Here is a 27,248-nt window from a genome sequence, read left to right as displayed (position 1 = left end):
TACCACAAAACAGGTCTTATTTCAGCCTTTTAATAAATCATTCTGAAACATTGAGAAAGATAAGAACCTAAGTCAAAACACAAATCAACATCCGAAAAAGATAACTGGTAATATGACCTGACATGTTCAAATAATTCACATCTTATGAAATAATAAACACTAAAATGTTACATTAATAGGGACTGTGTGTATTGTATTTTCCTGAAAAGCACTCTGATTTCCAAAGGCAGCAGAGCAGACTCTCCTCCCCCCCCCCACCAGCTGGCCCCTCCTGTACTCCCCCCTATTGAACGTAAACAGTCAGAGCCGGCAGGAAGGGGCAGCCCTGGCTGCTCACTGTCTGCCACCCTCCCTCAATATGGCCGGTTCAGGGAGAAATTGGATTGCCTGACATTCACCTCTAAACCTCAGCGACCGCAGACAGTAGCCTGACACTGGGGAAGGCTGGAGCACCAAAGCTGTGCTATTCTGAATTATCAATGTGGGGAGACACTCCAACGGCGAGCCTCTCTGAACCTCTCTGATCTCATATTCTTCTGCTAGAGTGGTGATGGTGAATCTTTTAAACTGAAGCCTGACATACCATCAGAACAGCCACCAAATTGAGTGTGGAGCAGATATAGCCCACTACTAAAACTGGGAGTTACAGTTCATAAGTAGACAATTGGACTATAATCAGATCGAACATAACTTTCACAGTTGTTTAAAGACAGTAGGTCAACTGTTAAATAGAGCTACCACCAAAGACATGACATCCCTTCGCTCCACTCCAGAGTCAGTCAAATGTTGAAAGCCACCATTTACCCACACTGAGGTTTTTTCAGGACACAGACAGTCTCATGGCTGGTGAAAACTCAGTGAGTATGGGCTTAAGTGAATTTTGGTGTACAGCTCAATCAACAAAAAAAAAACAAGTACAAGCCATCGGGTGCTGAAAGTAGAGGCCGACCGATTAATCCGAATGGCCGATTAATTTAGGCCGATTTCAGGTTTTCATAACAATCGGTAATCGGCATTTTTGGCCACAGATTTCCCGAATTGAAAAAAATATATATATGTATTACACCTTTATCTAACTAGGTAAGTCAGATTAAGAACACATTCTTATTTTCAATGACGGCCTAGGAACGGGAGTTAACTGCCTTGTTCAGGGGGGATTCGGGGATTCGTTTTTGCAACCTTCCGGTTACTAGTCCAACGCTCTAACCACCTGCCTTACATTACACTCCACGAGGAGCCTGCATGGCAGGCTGACTACCTGTTACGCGAGGGCAGCAAGAAGCCAAGGTAAGTTGCTAGCTAGCATTAAACTTATCTTATAAAAAACGATCAATCTTAACATAAATCACTAGTTAACTACACATGGTTGATGATATTACTAGTTTATCTAACGTGTCCTGCGTTGCATATAATCGATGCGGTGCCTGTTAATTTCTCATCGAATCACAGCCTACTTTGACAAACGGGTGATGATTTAACAAGCGCATTTGCGAAAAAAAGCACTGTTGTTGCACCTAGCCACAAACATCAATGTCTTTCTTTAAAATCAATACACAAGTATATATTTTTAAACCTGCATATTTAGTTAATATTGCCTGCGAACATGAATGTGTCACTTCTCTTGCGTTCCGTGCAAGCAGTCAGGGTATATACAGCAGTTAGGGCCGCCTGGCTCATTGCGAACTGTGTGAAGTCCATTTATTCCTAACAAAGGCCGTAATCAATTTGCCAGAATTGTACATAATTATGACATAACATTGAAGGTTGTGCAATGTAACAGGAATATTTAGACTTAGGGATGCCACCCGTTAGATAAAATACAGAACGGTTCCGTATTTCACTGAAAGGAAAAACATTTGTTTTCGAGATGATAGTTTCCGGATTCGATCATATTAATGACCAAAAGCTCGTATTTCTGTGTGTTATGTTAAAATTAAGTCTATGATTTGATATTTGATAGAGCAGTCTGACAGAGCGATGGTAGGCAGCAGCAGGCTCGTAAGCATTCATTCAAACAGCACCTTTGTGCATTTTGCAAGCAGCTCTTCGCAATTCCTCAAGCATTGCGCTGCTTATGACTTCAAGCCTATCAACCCCCGAGATTAGGCTGGTGTAACCGATGTGAAATGGCTAGCTAGTTAGCGGGTGCGCGCTAATAGCGTTTCAAACATCACTCGCTCTGAGACTTGGAGTAGTTGTTCCCCTTGCTCTGCATGGGTAACGCTGCTTCGAGGGTGGCTGTTGTCGATGTGTTCCTGGTCCGAGCCCAGGTAGGAGCGAGGAGAGGGACGGAAGCTATACTGTTACACTGGCAATACTAAAGTGCCTACAAAAACATCCAATCGTCAAAGGTATATGAAATACAAATCGTATAGAGAGAAATAGTCCTATAATTCCTATAATAACTACAACCTAAAACTTCTTACCTGGGAATATTGAAGTCATGTTAAAAGGAACCACCAGCTTTCATATGTTCTCATGTTCTGAGCAAGGAACTTAAATGTTAGCTTTCTTACATGGCACATATTGCACTTTTACTTTCTTCTCCAACACTTTGTTTTTGCATTATTTAAACCAAATTGAACAAGTTTCATTATTTATTTGAGGCTAAATTGATTTTATTGATGTATTATATTAAGTTAAAATAAGTGTTCATTCCGTATTGTTGTAATTGTCATTATTACAAATAAATACATTTACTTTTTTTTATAAATACATTAAAAAAATACAAAAAATAAAACATAAAACCCCCCCCAAAAAATATTTACAAAATAAATTAAAAAAAACGGCCGATTAATCGGTATCGGGTTTTTTTGGCCCTCAAATAAAATCGGTATTGGCGTTGAAAAAAATCATAATCGGTCGACTTCTAGTTCAAATAACAGACTGGAAGCTTCAAAAGGAGGGTGGGGCTTAGAATCATTGTTCTTCCTCTGTCAACCATGGTTACCTGCAAGGAAACACGTGCCATCATCATTGCTTTGCACAAAAAGGGCTTCACAGGCAAGGATATTGCTGCCAGTAAGATTGCACCTAAATCAACCATTTATCGGATCATCAACAAACTTCAAGGAGAGCGCTTCAATTGTTGTGAAGACGGCTTCAGGGCGCCCAAGAAAGTCCAGAAAGAGCCAGGACCGTCTCCTAAAGTTGATTCAGCTGCGGGATCGGGGCACCACCGGTACAGGGCTTGCTCAGGAATGGCAGCAGGCAGGTGTGAGTGCATATGCACGCACAGCGAGGCAAAGACTTTTGGAGGATGGCCTGGTGTCAAGGGCAGCAAAGAAGCCACTTCTCTCCAGGAAAAGCATCAGGGACAGACTGATATTCTGAAAAAGGTACAGGGATTGGACTGCTGAGGATTGGGGTAAAGTCCATTTTCTCTGATGAATCCCCTTTCCGATTGTTTGGGGCATCCAGAAAAAAGCTTGTCCGGAGAAGACAAGGTGAGAGCTACCATCAGTCCTGTGTCATGCCAACAGTAAAGCATCCTGAGACCATTCATGTGTGGGGTTGCTTCTCAGGAAAGGGAGTGGGCTCACTCACAATTTTGCCTAAGAACACATCCATGAATAAAGAATGGTACCAACACATTCTCCGAGAGCAACTTCTCCCAACCATCCAGGAACAGTTTGGTGATGAACAATGCCTTTTCAAACATGATGGAGCACCTTGCCATAAGGCAAAAGTGATAACTAAGTTGCTCGGGGAACGAAACATCGATATTTTGGGTCCATGTCCAGGAAACTCCCCAGAACTTAATCCCATTGAGAACTTGTGGTCAATCCTCAAGAGGCGGGTGGACAAACAAAAATCCACAAATTCTGACAAACTCCAAGCATTGATTATGCAAGAATGGGCTGCCATCAGTCAGGATGTGGCCCAGAAGTTAATTGACAGCATGCCAGGGCGTTGCAGAGGTCTTGAAAAAGAAGGGTCAACAGCGCAAATATTGACTCTTTGCATCAATTTCATGTAATTGTCAATAAAAGCCTTTGACACTTGTAATTATACTTCAGTATTCCATAGTAACATCTGACAAAAATATCTAAAGACACTGAAGCAGCAAACTTTGTGAAAATGTATATTTGTGTCATTCTCAAAACTTTTGGCCACGACTGTAGACTTCGCCTTGTGCACAGGGGAATTGTCATGGTGAAAGAGGAAAGGGCCTTCCCCAAACTGCTGCCACAAAGTTGGAAGCACAGAATTGTCTATAATGTCATTGTATGCAGTAGCGTTAAGATTTCCCTTCACTGGAACTAAGGGGCCTATTCTGAACCTGTTCTGTGAGCTTGTGTGGCCTACCACTTGGCGGCTGTGCCGTTGTTGCTTCTAAACATTTCCACTTCTCAATAACAGTAATTCACAGTTGACCGGGGCAGCATTAGCAGGGCAGAAATTTGACGAACTGACTTGTTGGAAAGGTGGCATCCTATGACAGTGCCACGTTGAAAGCCACTGAGCTCTTCAGTAAAGGCCATTCTACTGCCAATGTTTATCTATGGAGATTGCATGGCTGTGTGCTCTATTTTATACACATGGCAGCAACGGGTGTGGCTGAAATAGCCGAATCCACTAATTTGAAGGGGTGTCCACATTAGAGGTCGACCGATTATGATTTTCCACCTTTATTTAACCAGGTAGGCAAGTTGAGAACAAGTTCTCATTTACAATTGCGACCTGGCCAAGATAAAGCAAAGCAGTTCGACACATACAACAACACAGAGTTACACATGGAGTAAAACAAACATACAGTCAATAATACAGTAGAAAAATAAGTCTATGTACAATGTGAGCAAATGAGGTGAGATAAGGGAGGTAAAGGCAAAAAAGGCCATGGTGGCAAAGTAAATACAATATAGCAAGTAAAACACTGGAATGGTAGATTTGTAGTGGAAGAAAGTGCAAAGTAGAAATAATGGGGTGCAAAGGACCAAAAAAATAAATAAATAAATAAATAAATAAATACAGTAGGGGAAGAGGTAGTTGTTAGGGCTAAATTATAGATGGGCTATGTACAGGTGCAGTGATCTGTGAGCTGCTCTGACAGCTGGTGCTTAAAGCTAGTGAGGGAGATAAGTGTTTCCAGTTTCAGAGATTTTTGTAGTTCGTTCCAGTCATTGGCAGCGGAGAACTGGAAGGAGAGACGGCCAAAGGAGGAATTGGCTTTGGGGGTGACCAGAGAGATACTCCTGCTGGAGCACATGCTATAGGTGGGTGCTGCTTTGGTGATCAGTGAGCAGAGATAAGGGGGGACTTTACCTAGCAGGGTCTTGTAGATGACCTGGAGCCAGTGGGTTTGGCGACGAGTATGAAGCGAGGGCCAGCCAACGAGAGCGTACAGGTCGCAGTGGTGGGTAGTATATGGGGCTTTGGTGACAAAACGGATGGCGCTATGATAGGCTGCATCCAGTTTATTGAGTAGGGTATTGGAGGCTATTTTGTAAATGACATTGCCGAAGTCGAGGATCGGTAGGATGGTCAGTTTTACGAGGGTATGTTTAGCAGCATGAGTGAAGGATGCTTTGTTGCGAAATAGGAAGCCAATTCTAGATTTAACTTTGGATTGGAGATGTTTGATGTGAGTCTGGAAGGAGAGCTTACAGTCTAACCAGACACCTAGGTATTTGTAGTTGTCCACATATTCTAAGTAAGAACCGTCCAGAGTAGTGATGCTGGACGGGTGGGCAGGTGCGGGCAGTGATCGGTTGAAGAGCATGCATTTAGTTTTGCTTGTATTTAAGAGCAGTTGGAGGCCACGGAAGGAGAGTTGTATGGCATTGAGGCTCGTCTGGAGGGTAGTTAACACAGTGTCCAAAGAAGGGCCAGAAGTACACAGAATGGTGTCGTCTGTGTAGAGGTGGATCAGAGACTCACCAGCAGCAAGAGTGACATCATTGATGTATACAGAGAAAAGAGTTGGCCCAAGAATTGAACCCTGTGGCACCCCCTTAGAGACTACCAGAGGCCCGGACAACAGGCCCTCCGATTTGACACATTGAACTCTATCAGAGAAGTAGTTGGTGAACCAGGCGAGGCAATCATTTGAGAAACCAAGGCTATTGAGTCTGCCGATGAGGATGTGGTGATTGACAGAGTCGAAAGCCTTGGCCAGGTCAATGAATACGGCAGCACAGTATTGTTTCTTATCGATGGCGGTTACGATATCGTTTAGGACCTTGAGCGTGGCTGAGGTGCACCCATGACCAGCTCTGAAACCAGATTGCATAGCGGAGAAGGTGCGGTGGGATTCGAAATGTTCGGTAATTTGTTTGTTGACTTGGCTTTCGAAGACCTTAGAAAGGCAAGGTAGGATAGATATAGGTCTGTAGCAGTTTGGGTCAAGAGTTTCCCCTCCTTTGAAGAGGGGGATGACAGCAGCTGCTTTCCAATCTTTTGGAATCTCAGACGACACGAAAGAGAGGTTGAACAGGCTAGTAATAGGGGTTGCAACCATTTCGGCAGATAATTTTAGAAAGAAAGGGTCCAGATTGTCTAGCACGGCTGATTTGTAGGGGTCCAGATTTTGCAGCTCTTTCAGAACATCAGCTGACTGGATTTGGCAGAAGGAGAAATGGGGAAGGCTTGAGTGAGTAGCTGTGGGGGGTGCAGTGCTGTTGACCGCGGTAGGGGTAGCCAGGCGGAAAGCATGGCCAGCTGTAGAAAAATGTTTATTGAAATTCTCAATTATAGTGGATTTATCGGAGGTGACAGAGTTTCCTATCCTCAGTGCAGTGGGTAGCTGGGAGGAGGTGTTGTTATTCTCCATGGACTTTGCAGGAAGCAAATTTCTGCTTGAAAAAGCTAGCCTTGGCTTTTCTAACTGCCTGTGTATATTGGTTTCTAACTTCCCTGAAAAGTTGCACATCACGGGGACTGTTCGATGCTAATGCAGAACGCAACAGGATGTTTTTGTGTTGGTTAAGGGCAGTCAGGTCTGGAGAGAACAAAGGGCTATATCTGTTCCTGGTTCTAAATATCTTGAATGAGGCATGCTTATTTAAGATGGTGAGGAAGGAATAAAAGAAATAATAACCAGGCATCCTCTACTGAAGGGATGAGGTCAATATCCTTCCAGGATACCTGGGCCAGGTCGATTAGAAAGGCTTGCTCGCTGAAATGTTTCAGGGAGCGTTTGACAGTGATGAGTGGAGGTCGTTTGACCGCTGACCGGATGCAGGCAATGATCGGTGAGATCTTGGTTGAAAACAGCAGAGGTGTATTTAGAGGGCAAGTTGGTTAGGATGATATCTATGAGGGTACCCGTGTTTACGGCTTTGGGGTGGTACCTGGTAGGTTCATTGATAATTTGTGCGCGATTGAGGGCATCAAGCTTAGATTGTAGGATGGCTGGGGTGTTAAGCATGTCACAGTTCAGGTCACCTAGCAGCACGAGCTCTGAAGATAGATGGGGGGCAATCAGTTCACATATGGTGTCCAGAGCACAGCTGGGGGCAGAGGGTGGTCTATAGCAGGCGGCAACGGTGAGAGACTTGTTTTTAGAGAGATGGATTTTTAAAAGTAGAAGTTCAAATTGTTTGGGTACAGACCTGTATAGTAGGACAGAACTCTGCAGGCTCTCTCTGCAGTAGATTGCAACACCGCCCTCTTTGGCCATTCTATCTTGTCTGAAAATGTTGTAGCTAGGGATGAAGATTTCAGAGTTTTTGGTGGACTTCCTAAGCCAGGATTCAGACACGGCTAGGACATCCGGGTTGGCAGAGTGTGCTAAAGCAGTGAATAAAACAAACTTAGGGAGAAGGCTTCTAATGTTAACATGCATGAAACCAAGGCTATTACGGTTACAGAAGTCATCAAAAGAGGGCGCCTGGGGAATAGGAGTGGAGCTAGGCACTGCAGGGCCTGGATTCACCTCTACATCACCAGAGGAACAGAGGAGCAGCAGGATAAGGGTACGGCTAAAAGCTATGAGAATTGGTCGTCTTTGACGTCCAGAATAGAGAGTAAAAGGAGCAGGTTTCTGGGGGCGATAAAATAGCTTCAAGATATAATGTACAGACAAAGGTATGGTAGGATGTGAATACAGTGGAGGTAAACCTAGGCATTGAGTGATGATGAGAGAGATATTGTCTCTAGAAACATAATTGAAACCAGAAGATGTCATAGCATGTGTAGGTGGTGGAACTGAAAGGTTGGATAAGGTATAATGAGCAGGGCTAGAGGCTCTACAGTGAAATAAGCCAATAAACACTAACCAGAACAGAAATGGACAAGCCATATTGACATTAAGGAGAGGCATGCTTAGCCGAGTGATCATAAGGGTCCCGTGAGATTCAGACAGCTAGCCGGATCATAGGTAGCAAGCTGGCAGAAGATGGAGGGAGGTCTGTATTTAGCCACCTCATGCGTTTCCGTCTGTAGATTAGTGGGGTTCTATGTGGTAGGGTGTACCAGTCCAATTGGCAAAATAGTTATAGTGGCCCAAGAAAATTGTCCGATAGACCTAATCCAATAGCAGCCGATAAGACAACTAACGATTAGCAGGCCGCAGATGGGCGTTCAGGTTACGTCGCGACGGAGGGGCCAGCTGGATAACTCCCTCGGGCAGATAACGTCAGTAGTCCAGTCGTGAAGGCCGGATGGGGCTCCGCATCGGCAGTAAAACGGGTCCGGATAGGTGATTGTAGCCCAGGAGTGGCTGATGGAACTCTTCAGCTGGCTAGCTCCGGAATAATTGATGTTAGCTCCGGGACCGACGTTAGCCAATAGTCACTCGGGTAGCAGCTAGCTAGCTGCAAGATCCAGGTGTAGATGTCCAGAGCCTGCGGTAGAAATCCGGGGATATGGAGAGAAAATAGGTCCGGTATGCTCTGGTCTGAGTCGCGCTGTACAAAACTGGCAATAGCTTTTCGAGCTAAGGGATAGCTGATGACTGCTAACCGTGGCTAGCTGAACTCCAACGTTAGCCAGTGGCTAACAGTGAACTGGCTAACCTCTGGCTAGTTTCTGTTGAGGATTTCAGATTTGAGGTAAATAAAACTTTTTTTTCTCCATAGACTTAATTATAACACACAGAAATACGAGCCTTAGGTCATTAATATGGTCGAATCTGGAAACTATCATCTCGAATACAAAATGTTTTTCCTGTCAGTGAAATACGGAACCGTTCCGTATTTTATCTAACGGGTGGCATCCCTACGTCTAAATATTCCTGTTACATTGCACAACCTTCAATGTTGTCATAATTACGTAAAATTCTGGCAAATTAGTTCGCAACGAGCCAGGCGGCCCAAACTGTTGCATATACCTTGACTTTGCGTGCAATGAACGCAAAATGACACAATTTCACCTGGTTAATATTGCCTGCTAACCTGGATTTCTTTTAGCTAAATATGCAGGTTTAAAAACATATACTTCTGTGTATTGATTTTAAGAAAGGCATTGATGTTTATGGTTAGGTATGGTCGTGCAACGATTGTGCTTTTTTCGCAAAATGCGCTTTTGTTAAATCATCCCCCGTTTGGCGAAGTCGGCTGTCTTTGTTAGGAAGAAATAGTCTTCACAGTTCGCAACGAGCCAGGCGGCCGAAACTGCTGCATATACCCTGACTCTGTTTGCAAGAGAAGTGACACATTTTCCCTAGTTAAAAGAAATTCATGTTAGCAGGCAATATTAACTAAATATGCAGGTTTAAAAATATTTACACTTGTGTATTGATTTTAACATTACATTACATTTTAAGAAAGGCATTGATGTTTATGGTTGGAACAACGTGTACCTAAGCGATTATATGCAACGCAGGACAGGCTAGATAAACTAGTAATATCATCAACCATGTGTAGTTAACTAGTGATTATGATTGATTGTTTTTTTATAAGATAAGTTTAATGCTAGCTAGCAACTTACCTTGGCTTCTTACTGCATTCGCGTAACAGGCAGGCTCCTCGTGGAGTGCAATGTAAAGCAGGTGGTTAGAGCTAAGGTTGCAAGATTGAATCCCCAAGCTGACATGGTAAAAATCTGTCGTTCTGCCCCTGAACAAGGCAGTTAACCCACCGTTCCTAGGCCGTTATTGAAAATAAGAATGTGTTCTTAACTGACTTGCCTAGTTAAATAAAGGTCTAAAAAAAAAAAAAAAAAAAGATATATATATATATATATAAAAAAAAAATGTATAAATAAAAATCGGCATCCAAAAATACCTATTTCCGATTGTTATGAAAACTTGAAATCGGCCGTAATTAATCGGCCATTACGATTAATCGGTTGACCTCTAGTCCACATATGTATCTAGATACTTTTGTATATATAGTGTATCGACTCGTCTTGAAACGGAAAGATGCACATCCCTAATAATTATGGATATGTGATGTATTCATTGCGATGTATCTTGAACAGGTAGACAAAAAGGTATAAAAATGCAATATCCTCCTTCGCATGTTTGGGTATTATTTTCCATATTTGAATAATAGCCAATATGCTCCCCCCAAACAAGACCACATTTGGCTGGTACGGACCAGACGAAATCTGAACCAATCATATAAGTCTCAAGTTTGGACATCATAGTAGAGCACAGTAAAGTACGGTAGAGTATCGTTCAGTACATTATACTGTACTCTAGTATGCTTTAATCTCTGTACAGTGCTGTTTTGTATTGATATAGACTCGACTTTACTGTACTGCAACGTGCGGTCTAAACTTGTGAAACAGATGTCTAAAATTCATCTACTTTTCAACGTTCATGCACGTCCGGTGCTCAGTGGTTGAGGACGCTGGTTACAGTAAATGGAAACAGAGGGGGCTCATTATGTAGGTGTCAGTAAGAGCCAGGGGAGATGACATTAACTGGAGAGAAAGAGTGAAAGAGAGAGGGGTTGTCTAGACTTTTCACAATTTTGAGCTGAACATAACAGTATGCCAGTGGAAGGAAGGACAGTAGCAGTTGAGCCAACTGTGGTTTGTGACTACTATCATTTCCCATTGTAGCCAATTCAATTGCAGTCATTCTGTTATTGATTTTTCAGTCATTCTGTTACAGATTTTGTAACAGAATGACATTTTAAATATGTGTGGTTTTTTTGTAAAAGAATGACAAGTCACTAGGCAATATTTCTTAAACTTACAGAAGGCAAATAATTTCAGCAAAATTAAATACAAAATGTTGCTATTAGTTGGCAAGGGTCTTAACTTCAACAATATTGTGTTTTAATGTTATTCTAATAGCTTTTAAGACTTATGGCAGACACCCGGGTTAGGGGAGGGTTTGGCCTGGGTAGGCCATCATTGTAAATAAGAATTTGTTCTTAACTGACTTGCCTAGTTAAATAACAGGTTAAAAAAATAAATAGAAATACATGTTGTTTTCTAAGACCCCTTTGTTTGACCTGAAATCAAAGGCATTGCTTATTACTAAATTTAGGATGGAAAATAGTTTTTAAAAAAGCTATATGCCTTAATTTAAAATATATAGACTCAACCTTCATTTGACACCACATTTGATGTGCTCCTATGAACTTCACATGTTGGTGTTCATGGGTCCTATAACATGGAAATGGCCATTACAAAATCTTCCATGGTATTTCAAAATACTACTACATTAGTTTGTCATCTCATAAAGGGAGTTAGTTCCAACACTTCCCCTGTAATAAAAAAGGAAGACGCAAAACAAATATTTCCATGTTTTAAATGCATTTGGCCTATTCCATAACAATTTCTGATGTTGACCATAAAACGTCAAGTCAATGTATTGACATTCCACGTATGGATCCATGTCATCCTGAGCCGCATTCCTTCATACTGGTTTAAGGTTAGCACTGGCTTTACAGCAGATTACTGTGCAGAAAATCAACAAATATACTGTAGCGTATTTTCCGATGATTAACATAAGCCTAGGGGGTGGCATTTTGCAATTTATGACTAGGCTAAGGTTACATGTTACCTAAGTGGTTCTATATTTTTCATATGATGCCCATTATATTATAAAATGTTATAAAAAAAAAGTGCCAGTCATGACTTTCCCAATGTTGTAATTTGACAGACAAACAGTCTGTGTGCTTCAGTTCCTGACATGTCACTATATATAATCTAAAACTATTTACACAATATTGCAACCAAGACAAATCACAAGTCGGTTCTGAATGAATGTGCACCACATAAAGGGTGGTATAAAGTTAGACAATGAACATTTAAGTCTGATTATCTGAAACATCAGTCAACAACAGTTCAAATGCAAAAAGAAAACCACATCTATTAACATATTATGGTTCCTTATCATACTTCATAATTCATGTAGGGAGTTTCTATATGAAACCAAAGGTTAAGACAACAGGTGAAACGTGCATAAAAGTAAAATCACCATATTATTCAGTGTGCAAATTGAGCATATAATTCTGGAAGCTGACAGGAATGAGTGCAACAATCAAACCTACAGGTATGTGAAGAGATTAATGATGAATGTAGCCGAATAATATTTTGTAGGTTTGTATTGATACAACATGCAGGTCATTATTATGTATGAAGATATGCTAAGGTGCAGGGCAGACTGTGCTATTATTACCATAGCCATTTATACCGCCATGGACTTGAAATATATGTCGAGACATGCAAAAAAACAATGACTGTGGTTTTCAACCCAGTTAGCCAGTTGTGCACGCCTGCACTTTCTCCCATAAACTAACTTCGTTATAACGCGGGCAAGCGGACTACCTACATACTATTCTGTTTTCCAGAAATTACGCAAATTGGCTAGAGTGCGTGCACTAATGAGGATACGGAAACCTTGCACAAGTCCAGCCCATATATATATATACACCTCAGTGGCCCAGCTCGCTAATGTTTGTTACCAACCTCGAGGTTTCTTGCAGCACCCGGGTTGTTAATATTCACACATTTTTACCGTTTTAGTCGAGACCTGCCCACCACAGAAAAAGGCAGCGATAACTTGCTGCTAATGTCATGAAGATGTGTCCGACAATTTATAGTAAACAATATTAGCTCTTGGTAAGAGGAAAGATCCGAAAAACTGTAATAAGTGTCATATTGTCAACGCCAATCACAAAGGTTGACATGTTTACGTTTATGAAAATGGGGCGGAGGCGGCAACACACTCAGTAGCTGCAAGTTAATAATGAGCTGGCTAATTAAATATCTGGGCTAGCTAGCTAGATGTAGCCACACTAGAATGGCAAACCATATGGAGCTGGCTCAACTAATGTATGTTCACTAAGCTAGCAATCAAAGTAGCACAATGCTAGCTAATGGTCCTCTTACCAGATGGAATTCTTTATTTTGAGCTGCAACGCACTGGCCTCAGTCCCTTGCAGTCCAGGAACTAGGGATGGTAAGGTGCTTATTCCAGAGCCCAGCTTCGGGAGCTGATCATGTTGTTGTTGATCCTCAGTCATCACAATGAGATTCAGGATGGGAGGAAAGGGATCTTTAACATGCAGGCCTCAACCTGGACCTTGAGTTGAGAAAGCAGTTATTTTCCTACTGTACATTACGGACCCACCCGTTCTCTTTTGCGATATACGTGGCCTCAGTTCCAAGGTAGAAACGGTGCCGGGAATACATGGTTAGACAGTTAATTTCGAACACCATGCACAGACATATAAAAAAAAAAAAAAAAAAATAGTACAGAGGAATCCAAAATGCAAGCTTTCACCAGGATTCCGTCGCAGCCTTTTGGGACGACCCGTGCGTTTGCAAACACTAGTGGTGGAAGTGTTTGTGATGCTAACTAGTATTCTGCCAGCAGCACGAACAGTGACGTCACTTTGTATGTTAATGAAGAAACCTTCTAAATAAAAGCCCGCATTTCAAAACTTTGCAATGTGGATAACTCATTCAAAAGATGTTTACTTTAAAAAAAATGTTTGCCTCTACTAACCAAATATGTGTAGTTTTGGAGGGGGACTGTGTCGCACGGCCTACTGCTGGCTTTTCACTCCGTCCCCTCCATAGCAATATACTGTAATATATTGTACATGGGAAACATATTGGCTTGTAGAGAGAACTTTTCTATCTGTCTCAGCTAAAGTGGGATGGGAAATACTCAGTAGTGTCTCTATTAACCAAATATGGTTAGTTTTGGAGTGGGACTGTGTTGTACATACATAGGAAGTAGGTGCTGCAGCACCCACTGAAAAATCTGAATAATATTTCATTACAATTTTAAAATCACAAAAGTAGTGCACTGGGCATTTACTAGTCCTGTATTAGCGAACAATGTAGCTTTGATTATATATTTTCCTGTCCTTGTTCTCTCTCTACAAGCGAATATATATCCCATGAACAGTCTATTACAGTATATTGCATTGGGGGAGCGGAGTGAAAAGCCTGCAGCAGGCCTTGCGACACAGTCCCCCTCCAAAACTACACCCTACTGAGTATTTCCAACCCCACTTTAGCTACATTTACATTTTAGTCATTTAGCAGACGCTCTTATCCAGAGCGACTTACAGTAGTGAATGCATACATTTCATTTCTTTTCATGCATTTTTTTTAGTTTGTTATTTTTTTGTTATTTGTTTGTACTTTTTTTTTTGTAACCTGAGACAGGTATAAAAGTTCTCTCTACAAGCCAATATGTATCCCACCATGTATTGAGTTGCAGTGAAAGGAGTGGGTGGAGTAAGGTGTCACAATTTATTTAAATATAGCCAAAAGAATAGCTTTCAACATACCAGTAAAAAAATCTATATTCACAGTTTAGCATGTCTTTGCAGGGGAACTCTTATTTTGAAGAAAATAATGCGCGATCGTTCTGCCAGCATAATATCCTACTGCTAGGAGAACGGTAATGTGATGCTGCTACTCCTGCTGCTGCTGTCAAGCATCGGCGGCGCAGGCGCAGAGTGCACGAATGAAGAATAACGTGTGTGGGGGGGTTTACACAGCGGTGGTGAGCAGCTAAGTACTGTGTGCCTAATGGCAAAATTTGGCTCAAATGCCCACAGTAAAAATGCTTTATAAAAATGTATGAATGAGCAGTACTATGGACGTGGTCTTCAATAATCCAATGAGTTTGTAAGATAACAGTTAGACATTTCTATTTCATTCAAATGAAATTATTTACAATCAATGGTAAACACATAAATATGTCAATGACATTATGCTCCATGTATAGACATGTAGCGAATATGTTAGCCATAGTAAAGGCTGTCCCCCTACACATTTGCACATTTCAGCTTTTCACATTTTATGTTTAGCAAACAACTCAAATGAATGTGTTCATTAGTCCACAATGGGCCCTAACATCATCATTTTGCTAAATGTATCAAAGTCAAGATTGTGGAAAACAGCGACTCACACAGCAGAAGTGCGTGTTCCTCCGCATTTGGTTGCACAGCGGAGAAGAACATTTAGCCACGACTTGTTGCTATGCAACAGCAACGCCAACCGCCAGATTCTGCACAACAAAATGTCTGAAAGAAGAATCCATGAGGTGAGTCAATGTATTGTTTCAAACAACTAGCTACAGTATTATACTGCTAAAAAACGTTAACAAACCCATTCACAAGTTAAATACAAGAACTAACTAGCTATTGCCACCTTTATGTGTCCTAGCTATATCGCTGTTTAAGATCTAAATTAGCTAACTGCTAGCTAGATAGTTAGCATGCTAGCTAAAACTATATTATACGCAGCCTGACTTTCAACGAAAGCGTTGTTCCTTTGAAATGTTATATGCCTGTTGACTAAAATAACCAACAACTACTATATTTGTAATTAGCTACCTAACTTACTACATGTGTTTATTTAGACCAAAAGATCCATGTCATCCAAGGCAGAAAGGTCTCAAGGAGGAAAATCTGTGAGACGTCCAGCCTCTGTCCCCTCAAAGAAACCATCCACGATAGACCTACTTGCTAAAGAGGAGGAATACAAGTAAGGTTCCTTGCCCAAACATCTGTGCCCATTGCCAAACATCTATTGAGTCAATGTAGACTGTATCATATGAGATGATGTAACCAGATGGCTATAGCAATAAAATAAATAATATTTCTCCCATTCCAGACGTATAAATGCAGAGCTGGAGGCAAAAACAGCCGAACTAGTAAGGCAAGCAGAACAGGTTATGGTAAGTGGTTTAAGATAGCTACCTGACCAATTGACACTCTTCAGAACAACATAAAACATTCATTTTTAGACATATTTGTTTTATTTAAACATTATTTTTTCTTTATTTTTTTTCAGAGTGACCAAAATGAAGTCTTGTCAAAGCCAATCTCTTTCCACCTTGATGTTGACATCGAGGAGGAGGATTTCAAGTAATAAAATATTGCATTGCTCTAAATGTATAGCATTTCAGTGTAGTAGACTGGATAAGAATATATGAGAACAGCCTATAATACAAATCTATTTGTCTTTAGGAATGTGAACATGCTGGAATCTTCAGTTATGAAGCCCACTACTAAGGTGCAGTATTCAATTCAGTTTGATAGGTAAAAATGTAACATATCAGAGATGCAAAGGTAATGCAATCAGTTAGTAAAACTGGGGAGGAATCTCAATTTCATTTACTTGATTCCTCCCGTCCTCTCCCGTCACCGCCTTTTCAAAACCCATTGGATGAGAAGGTCAGAGGGGAGGAACCTCTGACCTTCTCATCCAATGGGTCTTGAGAAGAAGGTGAGGAATCAAGGAAATGCAATTGAAATTCTCCCTAAATCATATTTCCATCGCTCAGGTAATGACAAAGAAAAGGGTCACATCAAAATCCAATTCACAAAACAGACCTCCTGGAAACCAGAGAAAAGCACAGTAAGAATGTTATGCTTATCACAAACGTTCACACAAATATCTATTGGAAACATTGGAAGATTGTAAAAGGTTATGGCTTAATGAGTGTCCAGCATTGTGGATATCAGTTTCTTATGTATATGACTTTTTCAACTTTTTGTTTGAGTTGTATTTTGTTAATTTGTTATTTTATTTCAGAACAACAAAGGCAGCTGCAGTTGAGGATGTTGCGGTTCTTGAAGATTTTGTGGATTTTTCCTTGGCTAAAACAATACGTAACATTGAGGGGAAGCTGGATGACGGAGATACTCATGACAATCTTATGGAAGACATCATGCCCAGTGTTGGGGATGAGATGGGATCAGGTGAATTCTGATTTCATTTATTACACTTTCTGTGGCTTTCTCACACATTCACAATATCACATCTGGAGCACAAGAATGGATCTTTGCAAAAAAATTAATTACAAAAAAATACGTTATTTATTAGAGTTCCAGAATATCAATTGTTTCAGCCTTCTTAGTTTGAGCTTCTCGCATATCCTTAAAATGATATCAACTCGCATATCCTAAAAATTTTGTAATTCTTTATGTAACTATAGTATAATATTTTTGTGTGTGCTGTGTTTTAGATGCTCAAATCCGTTTTCTCAAAGCAAAACTTTGTGTAATGCAAGAAGAATTTAACCGGCTATCATATGAGTGCAACAAAAAGGTAATGATAGAAATATGAGAGATGGAAATTAGGTATATTTTTGAGTAAAATGTAACATTGAAACAAGTATAAAACATTTATTTGTTCTAGGATGATGCAAACAGTAGTTTAAGCACTAACATAAAGGAGGTGGAGGAGGATCGAGCTAGACTACAGAAGACTGCAAACATTCAGCAAACCCAGATAGAGAAACACAGAGCTTTAGCGGAGGAGTCAAACAGAAAAGGTGATGGGCTCCAGCAACAAGTAACTGCTCTACAGAAGGTGGGTGTCAAGGATAAAACCGTTATTACATTGATTCTCTTTCTAGTTAGTCATTTTGGTAATATTAAACAGCACATATTGTAACCATGAAAGTCCATGAACAGTGACTGAGAGAAACCTAGACGTGTGTAGACAGCAGTTGAGATAGCTGTTAATGTCTTATTGCTGAATGGGGAGGGGGACGTTATACAGCTTAGACAAGGTTGTTAATGAAGGATGAAATCAACCCCTCAGCAGGGGAATGCCTGGCATGTCCTCATTAACATGATCAGCCTGTAAGGTGAACCTCTCCTGCAGCTGGCGATAGTGCGGCGCTCATGTGACAGATATCTTTGGAATTCAGAGAAATCCCCCAGCGAAATTGCCCTCGCCTTGACTAGGGGTGGAGTAAAACATGGTTGTATAATATTTCCCACTGGGAGGGATCACAGAGACACACACTGAGTGTACAAAACATTAGGAACACCTTCCTTATTATTGCGTTGCACCACCTTTTGCCATCAGAATCGCCTCAACTCGTCAGGGCATGGACTCTACAAGGTGTCGAAAGCATTCTACAGGGATGCTGGCCCATGTTGATTCCAATGCTTCCCACAGTTGTGTCAAGGTGGCTGGATATACATTGGCTGGTGGACCATTTCACCTGGAGTCACCTGGTATTTTTGTATTGTATTTATTATGAATACACATTAGCTGTTGCCAAGGCAGCAGCTACTATTCCTGGGGTCCAAACACACCAAAGCACCTACATTACATATAAAACAAAAGATAAAACAGTGTACTATGTTTGTACTGAATGAGCTAAAGATAAAACAGTACATCATATAACATCCCTACACCACCACATATCCACAACACAAAATGTTCAATACAACAATATCACAATGTGTGTGTATGCAAGTGTCTGTACCTTTGTGTGTCTCTTCACAGTCCCCGTTGTTCCATAAGGTGTATTTTTACATGCTTTTTAAATCTGATTCTACTGCTTGCATCAGTTACCTGATGTGGAATTGAGTTCCATGTAGTCATGGCTCTATGTAGTACTGTGCGCCTCCCAAAGTCTGTTCTGGACTTGGGGACAGTGAAGAGACCGCTGGTGGCATGGGTGTCTGAGCTGTGTGCTAGTATTTTATAAGGGACATTGAGGTTGTCATCACCTCTTACAAAAACAACTAATGATGAAGTCAATCTCTCTTCCACTTTGAGCCATGAGAGATTGACATGCATGTCATTAATGTTAGCTTTCCGTGTACTTTTAAGGACCAGCCGTGCTGCCCTGTTCTGAGCCAACTGCAATATTCCCAAGTCCCTTTTTGTGGCACCTGACCACACTACTGAACAGTAGTCTATGCGCGACAAAACTAGTGCCTGTATGACCTGCCTTGTTGATAGTGTTGTTAAGAAGGCAGAGCAACGCTTTATTATGGACAGACACCCCCCCCCCATCTTAGCTACTGTTGTATCAATATGTTTTGACCATGACAGTTTACAATCCAGGGTTACTCCAAGCAGTTTAGTCACCTCAACTTGCTCAATTTCCACATTATTCATTATGGGACGTAGTTGAGGTTTAGGGTTTAGTTAATGATTTGTCCCAAATACAATGCTTTTAGTTTTGGAAATATTTAGGACAAGCTTATTCCTTGCTACCCATTCTGAAACTAACTGCAGCTCTTTAAGTGTTGCAGTCATTTCAGTCGTTGTAGTAGCTGACGTGTATAGTGTTGAGTCATCCGCATACATAGACACACTGGCCTTACTCAAAGCCAGTGGCATGTCGTTAGTAAAGATTGAAAAAAAGCAAGGGACCTGGTCAGTCTATGTCACGGAAAGAGCAGGCATTCCAAAATGTTTTGTACACTTCGTGTATGTCCACTCCCAAAGAAAAGAAGAATGAATGGTTGATGGATTCCGATTGCTTAGTCACAACAATTATCGGTTTAAATGAACTATTAGCGTTTCATTTCTGAAATATAAAGTTAATAAGTAACTGTGAGGACAGTCAGTTTTTGTAGATATCTAACCAAATATTACCATTATCATTACAGTGCTTTTGAAAATGTGTGTTGGTGCGCTATAAAAACATTACACAAAATGCTTTTACTGAATTAGCTTGTCCCCCTCTGTGTGTTTAACAAAGGAAATCGAGGGTTTGAAGAGAGCACAAAAACAGGCAGCAACCAATCACAGTGCCATAGAGTTAAGACTGAACAGAGCCTTGGAGGAAGTTGAGAGGTCCAAGACACAACTGACCAAGCTCAAGCAGATGAGCAAGGTACATTAAACCACCTATCAGTGCATTTAGTGATCACATCAATCATAATTTACACTGTAAATTGTATTGCTAGATAGTACCATGCTATTAGTATAGTTCAGAGTTTGGTATTCAAATTTGGCTTCTGTCACTTGTTGCATTACCCAGGTTAAATAGACTTGTTTTATGTCTATCCTTTCCAAAAGGACACAGCAGACCAGGAGCATAAAAAAATAGAAACATTAAAAGCTGAAAACAAGAAGCTGGAAAAGCAAAAAGCTGAACTGATAGTGGGTTTTAAAAAACAGCTCAAACTGATTGATATACTGAAAAGGCAAAAAGTAAGTCCTCATATTAAATGCAAGTAATTATTATAAGGCAGTATCATTATTGATATTTCTCCTTATCAAACTGACATATTTTTCCTCTTGCTTGAGCAGATGCATTTTGAAGCTGCCAAGATGTTGTCATTTACAGAAGAGGAATTCATGAAAGCTCTTGACTGGGGGAAATCATAAAGCAATACTGAAAAATGTATGTAATACAATCTTGCTTGCCTTGAATGTATTCTTATGGTTAGCTACAACATTAATTATGTGGCCTTTAACATTGTGTGGAAGTTATGTAGTATGTATGCATTGTTCATTTATACAGAATATATTTGTAATGAAGTTGGATTTTAAAAGTAACATTTTATTACAATAATGGGTTAAATCAATTTAAACCGGAGTTGCATCTTCACCTAATAAAGGAAATTGTGTTTTTTTAAATTACCAAATGACTTCAACTGAAAATTGCTGCACCGCCATGATAGGATTTATGGTGTTGTGATATGCAGCTAGTGGGATACAAATTAGTCATTGCAACTTAATACATTTGAGTACACCATCGCCATAAGAAATCCACCATTTGATACATCAAAAGAAACACTAGACAGCATCTACCCAATAATGCCATCTAGTGGTGTAGTATAGAAAGTGGTTATTCATCATCTCTCCAGCCCTCTTCATCAAAGATGTCGGCCTGTCGCTTTTGGAAATTTCTTCTGAAGTCCTCATCAAAGTGTTCAAGGTCATCTTCCCAGATTATGCCCTTAACATTAGAGAATAACAGTCAGTTTCAAAAGTGTGATCTTGCTGGAGCAACATTGCATCAAATGTTTTTTTTAAAAGATTTTGGACAGCCAATGGCCAGAGTTTATAAAGAAAAACACAAAGAAAACACTTGCAGTAGAACTAAAAACTAAGACAACCTCCTCCCTTACCAGTAGTTTTGTGGCATGGAGTTTGAGAAGTCTTTACCTTTCCTCCTCAATGATCTGTCGACGCAATGTCTCCCTCTCCTGTTCCATTGCTCTTTCTTCAGCCTCAAGTTCCTTGGGAAGAGAGATCAAACTTACATTCAACAAATGTTCCTTAAGGTACCTACAGACTACCTCTGAGGCAGACAAAACAGTGTTAAACAGAAAAGCTTCAGTTACAATAACACCACTTTGATGTTGATAAAGAGTGCACAAGGGTGTTCATGATAAGAGCAATATACTGTACCTTGTCAGCCAGGTACTGCTGTCTCCTGTCCTCCAGCAGTTTCTCCACAGCCCTCTTGTGCTCAAGCTGCTTCATGCGATGTTTCTGGGCATTCATCTGCTCTATGCGGTCGTCCTCAGCCATCATCATCTGCCTGAAGGCCTCCTTCACCTTCTCAGCCTGCCTCCGCATTTCCTTGAAGGCTATTTTCTCTTGGCAGGTCTGCTGCAACTCCAGCCTCTGTCTGATTCTCTTCTCCATATCTTCCTGTTAACCCGTTTAAAAAGGGTTGAATCCTCTGAAGGCGGTTTGAAAATTTTGGAAATTATAAAATGTGAATATGCTTGCTTACGATTTGTTTATGCCTTGCAGCCTCGACTTGCTCCTCCTGACAAAGCTCTTCATGAACACGCTCCATCTCGTCACGCTGCTGCCTCTCCATTTCAATCTTCTCAGTGAGCTAGAAGACATTCCTCAACAGCCATCAATATTGTTGTAATAATTTCTCACTTTGTACACAAAAAAAGACTAGAATATATTCTTAAATATGAACATAGCCAAGTGTTTTGCAAATTAAGTGACTTTTCTCCCTCTTACCATCTGGTGAAGGTGTTCTTTTGCCTGCTCTCGTTCTCTGACTTTCTCCATTCTGCTCTTCTCCTTAGCTGCTGGTAACTGGCAAATTCCAGGATGCATCTGTTCTCAGCCTACATCTTCTCCTGCTCCATCAGTCTCCACTCAGTCTGCTGGCTCTTGAACTCCTATGTACCTTTGAGTGGCTGTTATCTTCTCCAGTCTTAACTGCCTCTCCCTGCAAATAAGGTAATTTGATTTCATTATATACTGATCACTTGATCAAGCAGGAAACTTAGACAACTTGTGAAAACAGACTGCCACTGTCCACTCACATTTGATCCTCAGAACTTCCTGATGATTTCGTCAACCATGAGTTTCTCCTTGAGGAACTCCTCATAAGCCTCCTGTCTCTTGTGCTCGTTCTCCTTCAGCTGCTGCTCCAGCTGGTACTGCACCACCTCCTCGTAGCGCTTATGGTCTTGCTTCTCCTGCTCCACAGAGGCCTGCTCATGCTCGCTCTTCATCTTACGAGCAATATCAGCCTCCAGACGCTAATGTCAGAGAAAAATATGTATTCACAAAAAGCACAACCAACAAGTGTTTTGGTTCAAGTCTCAGATGTCCCTTCTACCCCAGGAAAGGACATTTATGAATTTACCACTGTCTCATATCTGACTCCTTTTCAGCAATCTGTGCGGCCCTCTCCTGGTTTAGGTATGCAGACTTGAGCTTCCTCTCCAACTCATGGAGTTCAACACTAAAATTACAAAGGAAACATTAACAGCAACATAAAACATCTATCCTGCAAAAACTATGGACAGATTATTGTTGATACACTAACCCTTGGATTTTTATTAAAGTCTGAAAGGCACTTTCCCATCGGGCAAGTCAGGAGTATTTTTTGGTTGACCGAAGATTATGATCACTTGCCCGAAAATGTAAATTAGCTATTTACACGCTGCAGTACCATATATTCCCTGCCTTTCATCTACACATAGGGGAGGAATCAGAAAGATCAGTACTGGAATTTGTTGTAATTTGTTGTATCAGTAAAAAAAAAATATTATCTCAGAGCAGGCTCAACTTGCCCAACTGACATAAATTGACTGGCTTTCAGTTTTAGGCTACTAGAATTTGTTGCAGTTCAGTTATTTTCACTTCTTATTTTTAAATGACCTGCCCAATGGGGCAACCTCAGAGCAGGTGTGACTGCTCAGTTCACTTGACCCAGGCAATAGGAGGGCAACCCTTAATGTCAACCCCCTCATGTTGGGACTTACCTGTTCTCTTTTATATATTGCCTCATTTTTTCATCTCTAAGCTTTACATAGCTGATGCGGGTTAGTTCTTGTGCCATTCTCTCTTGTTCCAGTTGCTTTTCCTTGTATATTCTCTCCTCCACTGCCTGTAAGAGTCAGATGAAGCAAGCAATTACTTTTAGGACCTGTTTTCCTGACACAGATGAGCCTAGTTGTCCTTTAAGCAGGTGCTTTTCATGAATGCTGTGTGAAGGTGATACCTTGCATGCATACCTTAAGAGAGCATCCTCAATTTGGCTTTCGTGCAGCTCGTCTTGCACCTTGCGTAGGTATCGCTTATTTTCAAGTCTCTCCTCACTCATTAGATTGGTTTGCATTTGTCTGTCCTTAGTGATGCGTTTTGTCTGGTCTTCTCGTTGCACCTTCTGTCGTCAATTCCAAGATCACCCTCTGCTGCTGACTGTGCGTCATGTTGAGCCGCTGGCTCATTGAAGCCTTGAGGAAAGACCGCATTAGTTAATTTTGGTCAATGTATCAAGCAAATACATACTGGCTACTACCAGTGGGAATAATACAATGTAAATAAACTTTGGAGTACCACTCTGGCTTACTTAGCACTAACAGCTAGGTCAGGGGTTTTGAAAGTGGGGTCATTTTAATGAATATTACTAGCACCAACAGAATCAACCAATTTTAGACAAGGGATCTGTGTAAGTTGCAGGTGCAATACAATATAATGTAATATCTTGAATCGCTATTGATGTTCTTAATCCTCTACGGGATCGTTGTCCCTATACTGGGACGGTTGAGCTAACGTGCGCTAATGTGATTAGCATGACGTAAGTTACAGACAACTTTCCAGGACATAAACATGTCTTATATGGGCAGAAAGCTTAAATTCTTGTTAATCTAACTGCATTGTCCAATTTACAGTGAACAAATACCATGCTATTTGAGGAGTGCACAACAACTTATCATGGCAAATGGTTTGATACATTCACATCTGAAAGGTAAATAATGTACTTGCATTCAATCTTGCTCTGATTTGTCATCCTGAGGGTCTCAGAGATAAAATGTAGCATGGTTTTGTTTAATAAAATCCATTTTTATATTCAAATGTAGGAACTGGGTTCTACAGTTTGAAGTTTGAACCCCTGCTGTCTCTGGCTCTACACCCACACCGCCCGGCCATCTAGATGTGTGAAAGTTAGTGTATAAGCTAATGATCCATCATGTATGACATTTCTGGGAGTGTAAACTTAAATTTTGTATTACCATATTTTTGTATGTTCTCTATAGTTATGTACTTGAAATGTATCAATTGACCAATTCGGCACATTTGGGCAGACTTGAAACAAAATACTGTGCAGTATCGCAATGCTCCACTGGATCAATCTGAATCTTTGACACACACACACACACACACACTGCTGCCATCTGGTGGCCAAAATCAAAATTCCATCAGCGTATGTTTTTATTTTGGTATTATCTTTTACCAGATCGAATGTGTTGTATTCTCCTACATTAATTTCAGATTTCCACAAACTTCAAAGTGTTAACTTTTGAAATGGTATCAATAATATGCATATCCTTGCTTCAGGTCCTGAGCTACAGGCAGTTAGATTTGGGTATGTCATTTTTGGCAAAAATTGAAAAAAGGGTCAGATCCTTAAGAGTTTCCAGATGCACATGTGCCTGGGAGGCACAGGGATATAGTATCCACAGTGCTCCATCAATGATACATTTGTTCAACTGGATTCTTCTTGCATTCCTCAAATGTTGTTTTGAACATAATGCATTGTAATTTAAGCTTTACAACTGAAATATTCTCTCTGCCTCAAGGCAAAATGTGTAGAATTGCAGGAAATTTACTTTAAAATGGCAACATTTTATCTGATGCCAAAAGAGCCTTAAATGTTATTTCCCAGTGACCGAGACTTGTGCGCTGCAGTTATAGTAAAACTGCTTGTATCCTGTTTTTAAAAAAAATATCGCACTGTAAAGTAGGAGTTGTGTTCTGATATTCTGAGGGGGCTATCACAAAAATGGTCCCCGACGCAAACAAGTTTGAAGTTTGGGAACCTCAGAGCTAGCTAGGTAAATTAACTAGTTATCTAACGTCGTTAACCATCGAATAGCTAGATAATTTTCATGGAAAACATAATCGACAACCAAGTAATTTACCATCATTGCGTGGAGCTGTTGCAAGCCTCTCGTTGATTTGTATGTTTCACCAGGCAAAAATGTAATAATCTTCATCTGCCACTTTGCTCCATTTGTTTTGCTTCCAGTCGTCTTGGTAACATCGTGCCTTTTGTGCCTAACAATAAACTCGAATGTAATTGGTTAAAGTCTGCTTCGTCCTCCTGTCTTCCCTAAGGTACAGGTGCTGCGAAGAATCAGTTAAGTTATTGACACAATAGTTAATCACAAACATCAGACAACATATCACCTACCCATCCACACACAGGTCCCAATTCTCTACCATGCTATGACACCCCCTCCAAACTATCTAAATACAATATAGTTTGTACAATGGATATCTATGTATTTTGTAGTTAAACATTTTTTTAAGGACAATAATAGGACTACCCCGGTCTAGTTAACTGAATACAGTTCTAAAATAATTTGTCCAATTGGCAGGTCCTTAAGGGTGGGCCTGATATTACTTAATTTCAGATTACTGGTATATAAAAAAGTTCTAATTTGATCGATGTTGGGGACAGAAGTATTGTCAGTAAAGCTGTCTGAAAGTATTATATTACAATGCCTTAAAGTATTCACACTCCTTGAATTACTCAATTTAGTTGTACAGCCTAAATTTAAAATAGATTACATTTCGATTTTTTTGTCACTGGCCTACACACATATAAAAGTTACATTTAAATTAATAAAAAATTAAAAGCTGAAATGTCTTGAGTCAATAAGTACTCAATCCCTTTGTTATGGCAAGACGAAATAAGTTCAGGAGTAAAAATATGCTTAACAAGTCAAATTGCATGGACTCACTCTGTTTGCCATAAATGTTTAAACATGATTTTTTAAATCACTACCTTATCGCTGTACCCCACACACATCCAATTATCAGCAAGGCCCCTGAGAAAACTAAGGATGGATCAGCAACATTGTAGTTACTCCACAATACTAACCTAATTGACAGTGTGAAAAGAAACATGCATCCTGTTTGCAACAAGGCACTAAAGTAATACAACAAAAAATGTGGTAAAGCAATTAACTTTCCTTCTCAATGCAAAGTGTTATGTTACGGGCAAATTCAATACAACACTTTACTGAGTACCACTCTCCATATTTTCAAGAACAGCGGTGGCTGTATCATGATATGGGTATGCTTGTAATCGTTAAGGACTGGGGAGTTTTTCAGGATAAAAAAAGAAATGGAATGGAGCTTAAGCACGGACAAAATCATAGAGGAAAACCTGCTTCAGTCTGCTTTCCACCAGACACTGGAAGATTAATTCACCTTTCAGCAGGACAATAATATTAAACACAGCCAGATTTACACTGGAGTGAATGTTCCTGAGTGGCCGAGTAAACAGTTTTGACGTAAATCTATGGTAAGACCTGAAATTGGTTGTCTGGCAATGATCAACAACCAATTTGACAGAGCTTGAAGAATTTAGAAAATAAATGGGCAAATGTTGCACAATCCAGGTGAGGAAAGGTCTTAGAGACTTACCCAGAAAGACAGCTGTAATCACTGCCAAATGTGCTTCTGCAAAGTATTGACTCAGGGGTGTGAATTAGATATCTGTATTTCATTTAATAGATTTACAAAAAAATCTAAAAATGTTTTCAGTGTCATTATGGGGTATTGTGTGTAGATGGGTGAGAATATTCTTTTTAATCAATTTTGAATTCAGGCTGTAAAATAAAACAAATGAGGAATACGTCAAGGGGTATACTTTCTGAAGGTATATCTCCTTGAAG

The 27,248-nt window shown here is 40.4% G+C and overlaps 3 protein-coding genes across 13 annotated transcripts in view; 1 reads left to right on the top strand and 2 right to left on the bottom strand.

Moving 5' to 3' along the window:
• The window catches only part of LOC106562212 (DNA-binding protein RFX7), a 42,516-nt gene extending 28,801 nt beyond the window's left edge, over positions 1 to 13,715 (bottom strand). Inside the window, exon 1 of one of the 2 annotated variants that reach the window (XM_014126926.2) lies at positions 13,234 to 13,715. In XM_014126926.2, coding sequence (XP_013982401.2) covers positions 13,234 to 13,367 — 134 coding nt within the window. In that variant the 5' untranslated portion in view covers positions 13,368 to 13,715. The remainder of the gene's footprint in view (positions 1 to 13,233) is intronic. The other variant, XM_014126924.2, reaches the window with a different exon arrangement.
• A 1,515-nt stretch (positions 13,716 to 15,230) lies between these two features.
• Positions 15,231 to 25,656, top strand: tex9 (testis expressed 9). Of its 10 annotated transcripts, none has more exons than XR_006757520.1 (14): positions 15,231 to 15,409; positions 15,728 to 15,852; positions 15,982 to 16,045; positions 16,162 to 16,235; positions 16,338 to 16,383; positions 16,655 to 16,728; positions 16,906 to 17,072; positions 17,339 to 17,421; positions 17,512 to 17,685; positions 19,826 to 19,960; positions 20,146 to 20,280; positions 20,380 to 20,473; positions 21,838 to 21,920; positions 22,131 to 25,656. XR_006757520.1 is itself a non-coding variant. In XM_014126937.2 (13 exons), the coding sequence occupies exons 1-12, from the start codon at positions 15,386 to 15,388 to the stop codon at positions 20,455 to 20,457; spliced, it is 1,179 nt and encodes a 392-aa protein (XP_013982412.1). In that variant the 5' UTR covers positions 15,231 to 15,385; the 3' UTR covers positions 20,458 to 20,473; positions 24,234 to 25,656. The 10 variants fall into 10 exon arrangements, 5 of the variants coding, with proteins under 5 accessions (XP_013982412.1, XP_013982411.1, XP_013982410.1 ...); XR_006757521.1 differs by having other exon boundaries at positions 21,838 to 21,960; XM_014126937.2 differs by lacking the exon at positions 21,838 to 21,920 and having other exon boundaries at positions 24,234 to 25,656.
• Positions 20,921 to 25,490, bottom strand: LOC106562254 (meiosis-specific nuclear structural protein 1). The gene is given in 14 exon segments (XM_014127019.2): positions 20,921 to 21,031; positions 21,189 to 21,314; positions 21,487 to 21,732; positions 21,818 to 21,925; positions 22,063 to 22,130; positions 22,133 to 22,227; positions 22,229 to 22,276; positions 22,374 to 22,385; positions 22,387 to 22,592; positions 22,700 to 22,716; positions 22,719 to 22,798; positions 23,322 to 23,446; positions 23,561 to 23,725; positions 25,485 to 25,490. Coding segments are annotated over 14 exon segments (1,413 nt in total).
• Positions 25,657 to 27,248: the final 1,592 nt, after the last annotated feature.

Source organism: Salmo salar, chromosome ssa11 (assembly GCF_905237065.1).
Source record: "Salmo salar chromosome ssa11, Ssal_v3.1, whole genome shotgun sequence".
In the NCBI taxonomy this organism is placed as follows: Eukaryota; Metazoa; Chordata; class Actinopteri; order Salmoniformes; family Salmonidae; genus Salmo; species Salmo salar.
The sequence above is the reverse complement of the archived record's forward strand: the minus strand, read 5'-3'. Positions and strand labels throughout refer to the sequence as shown.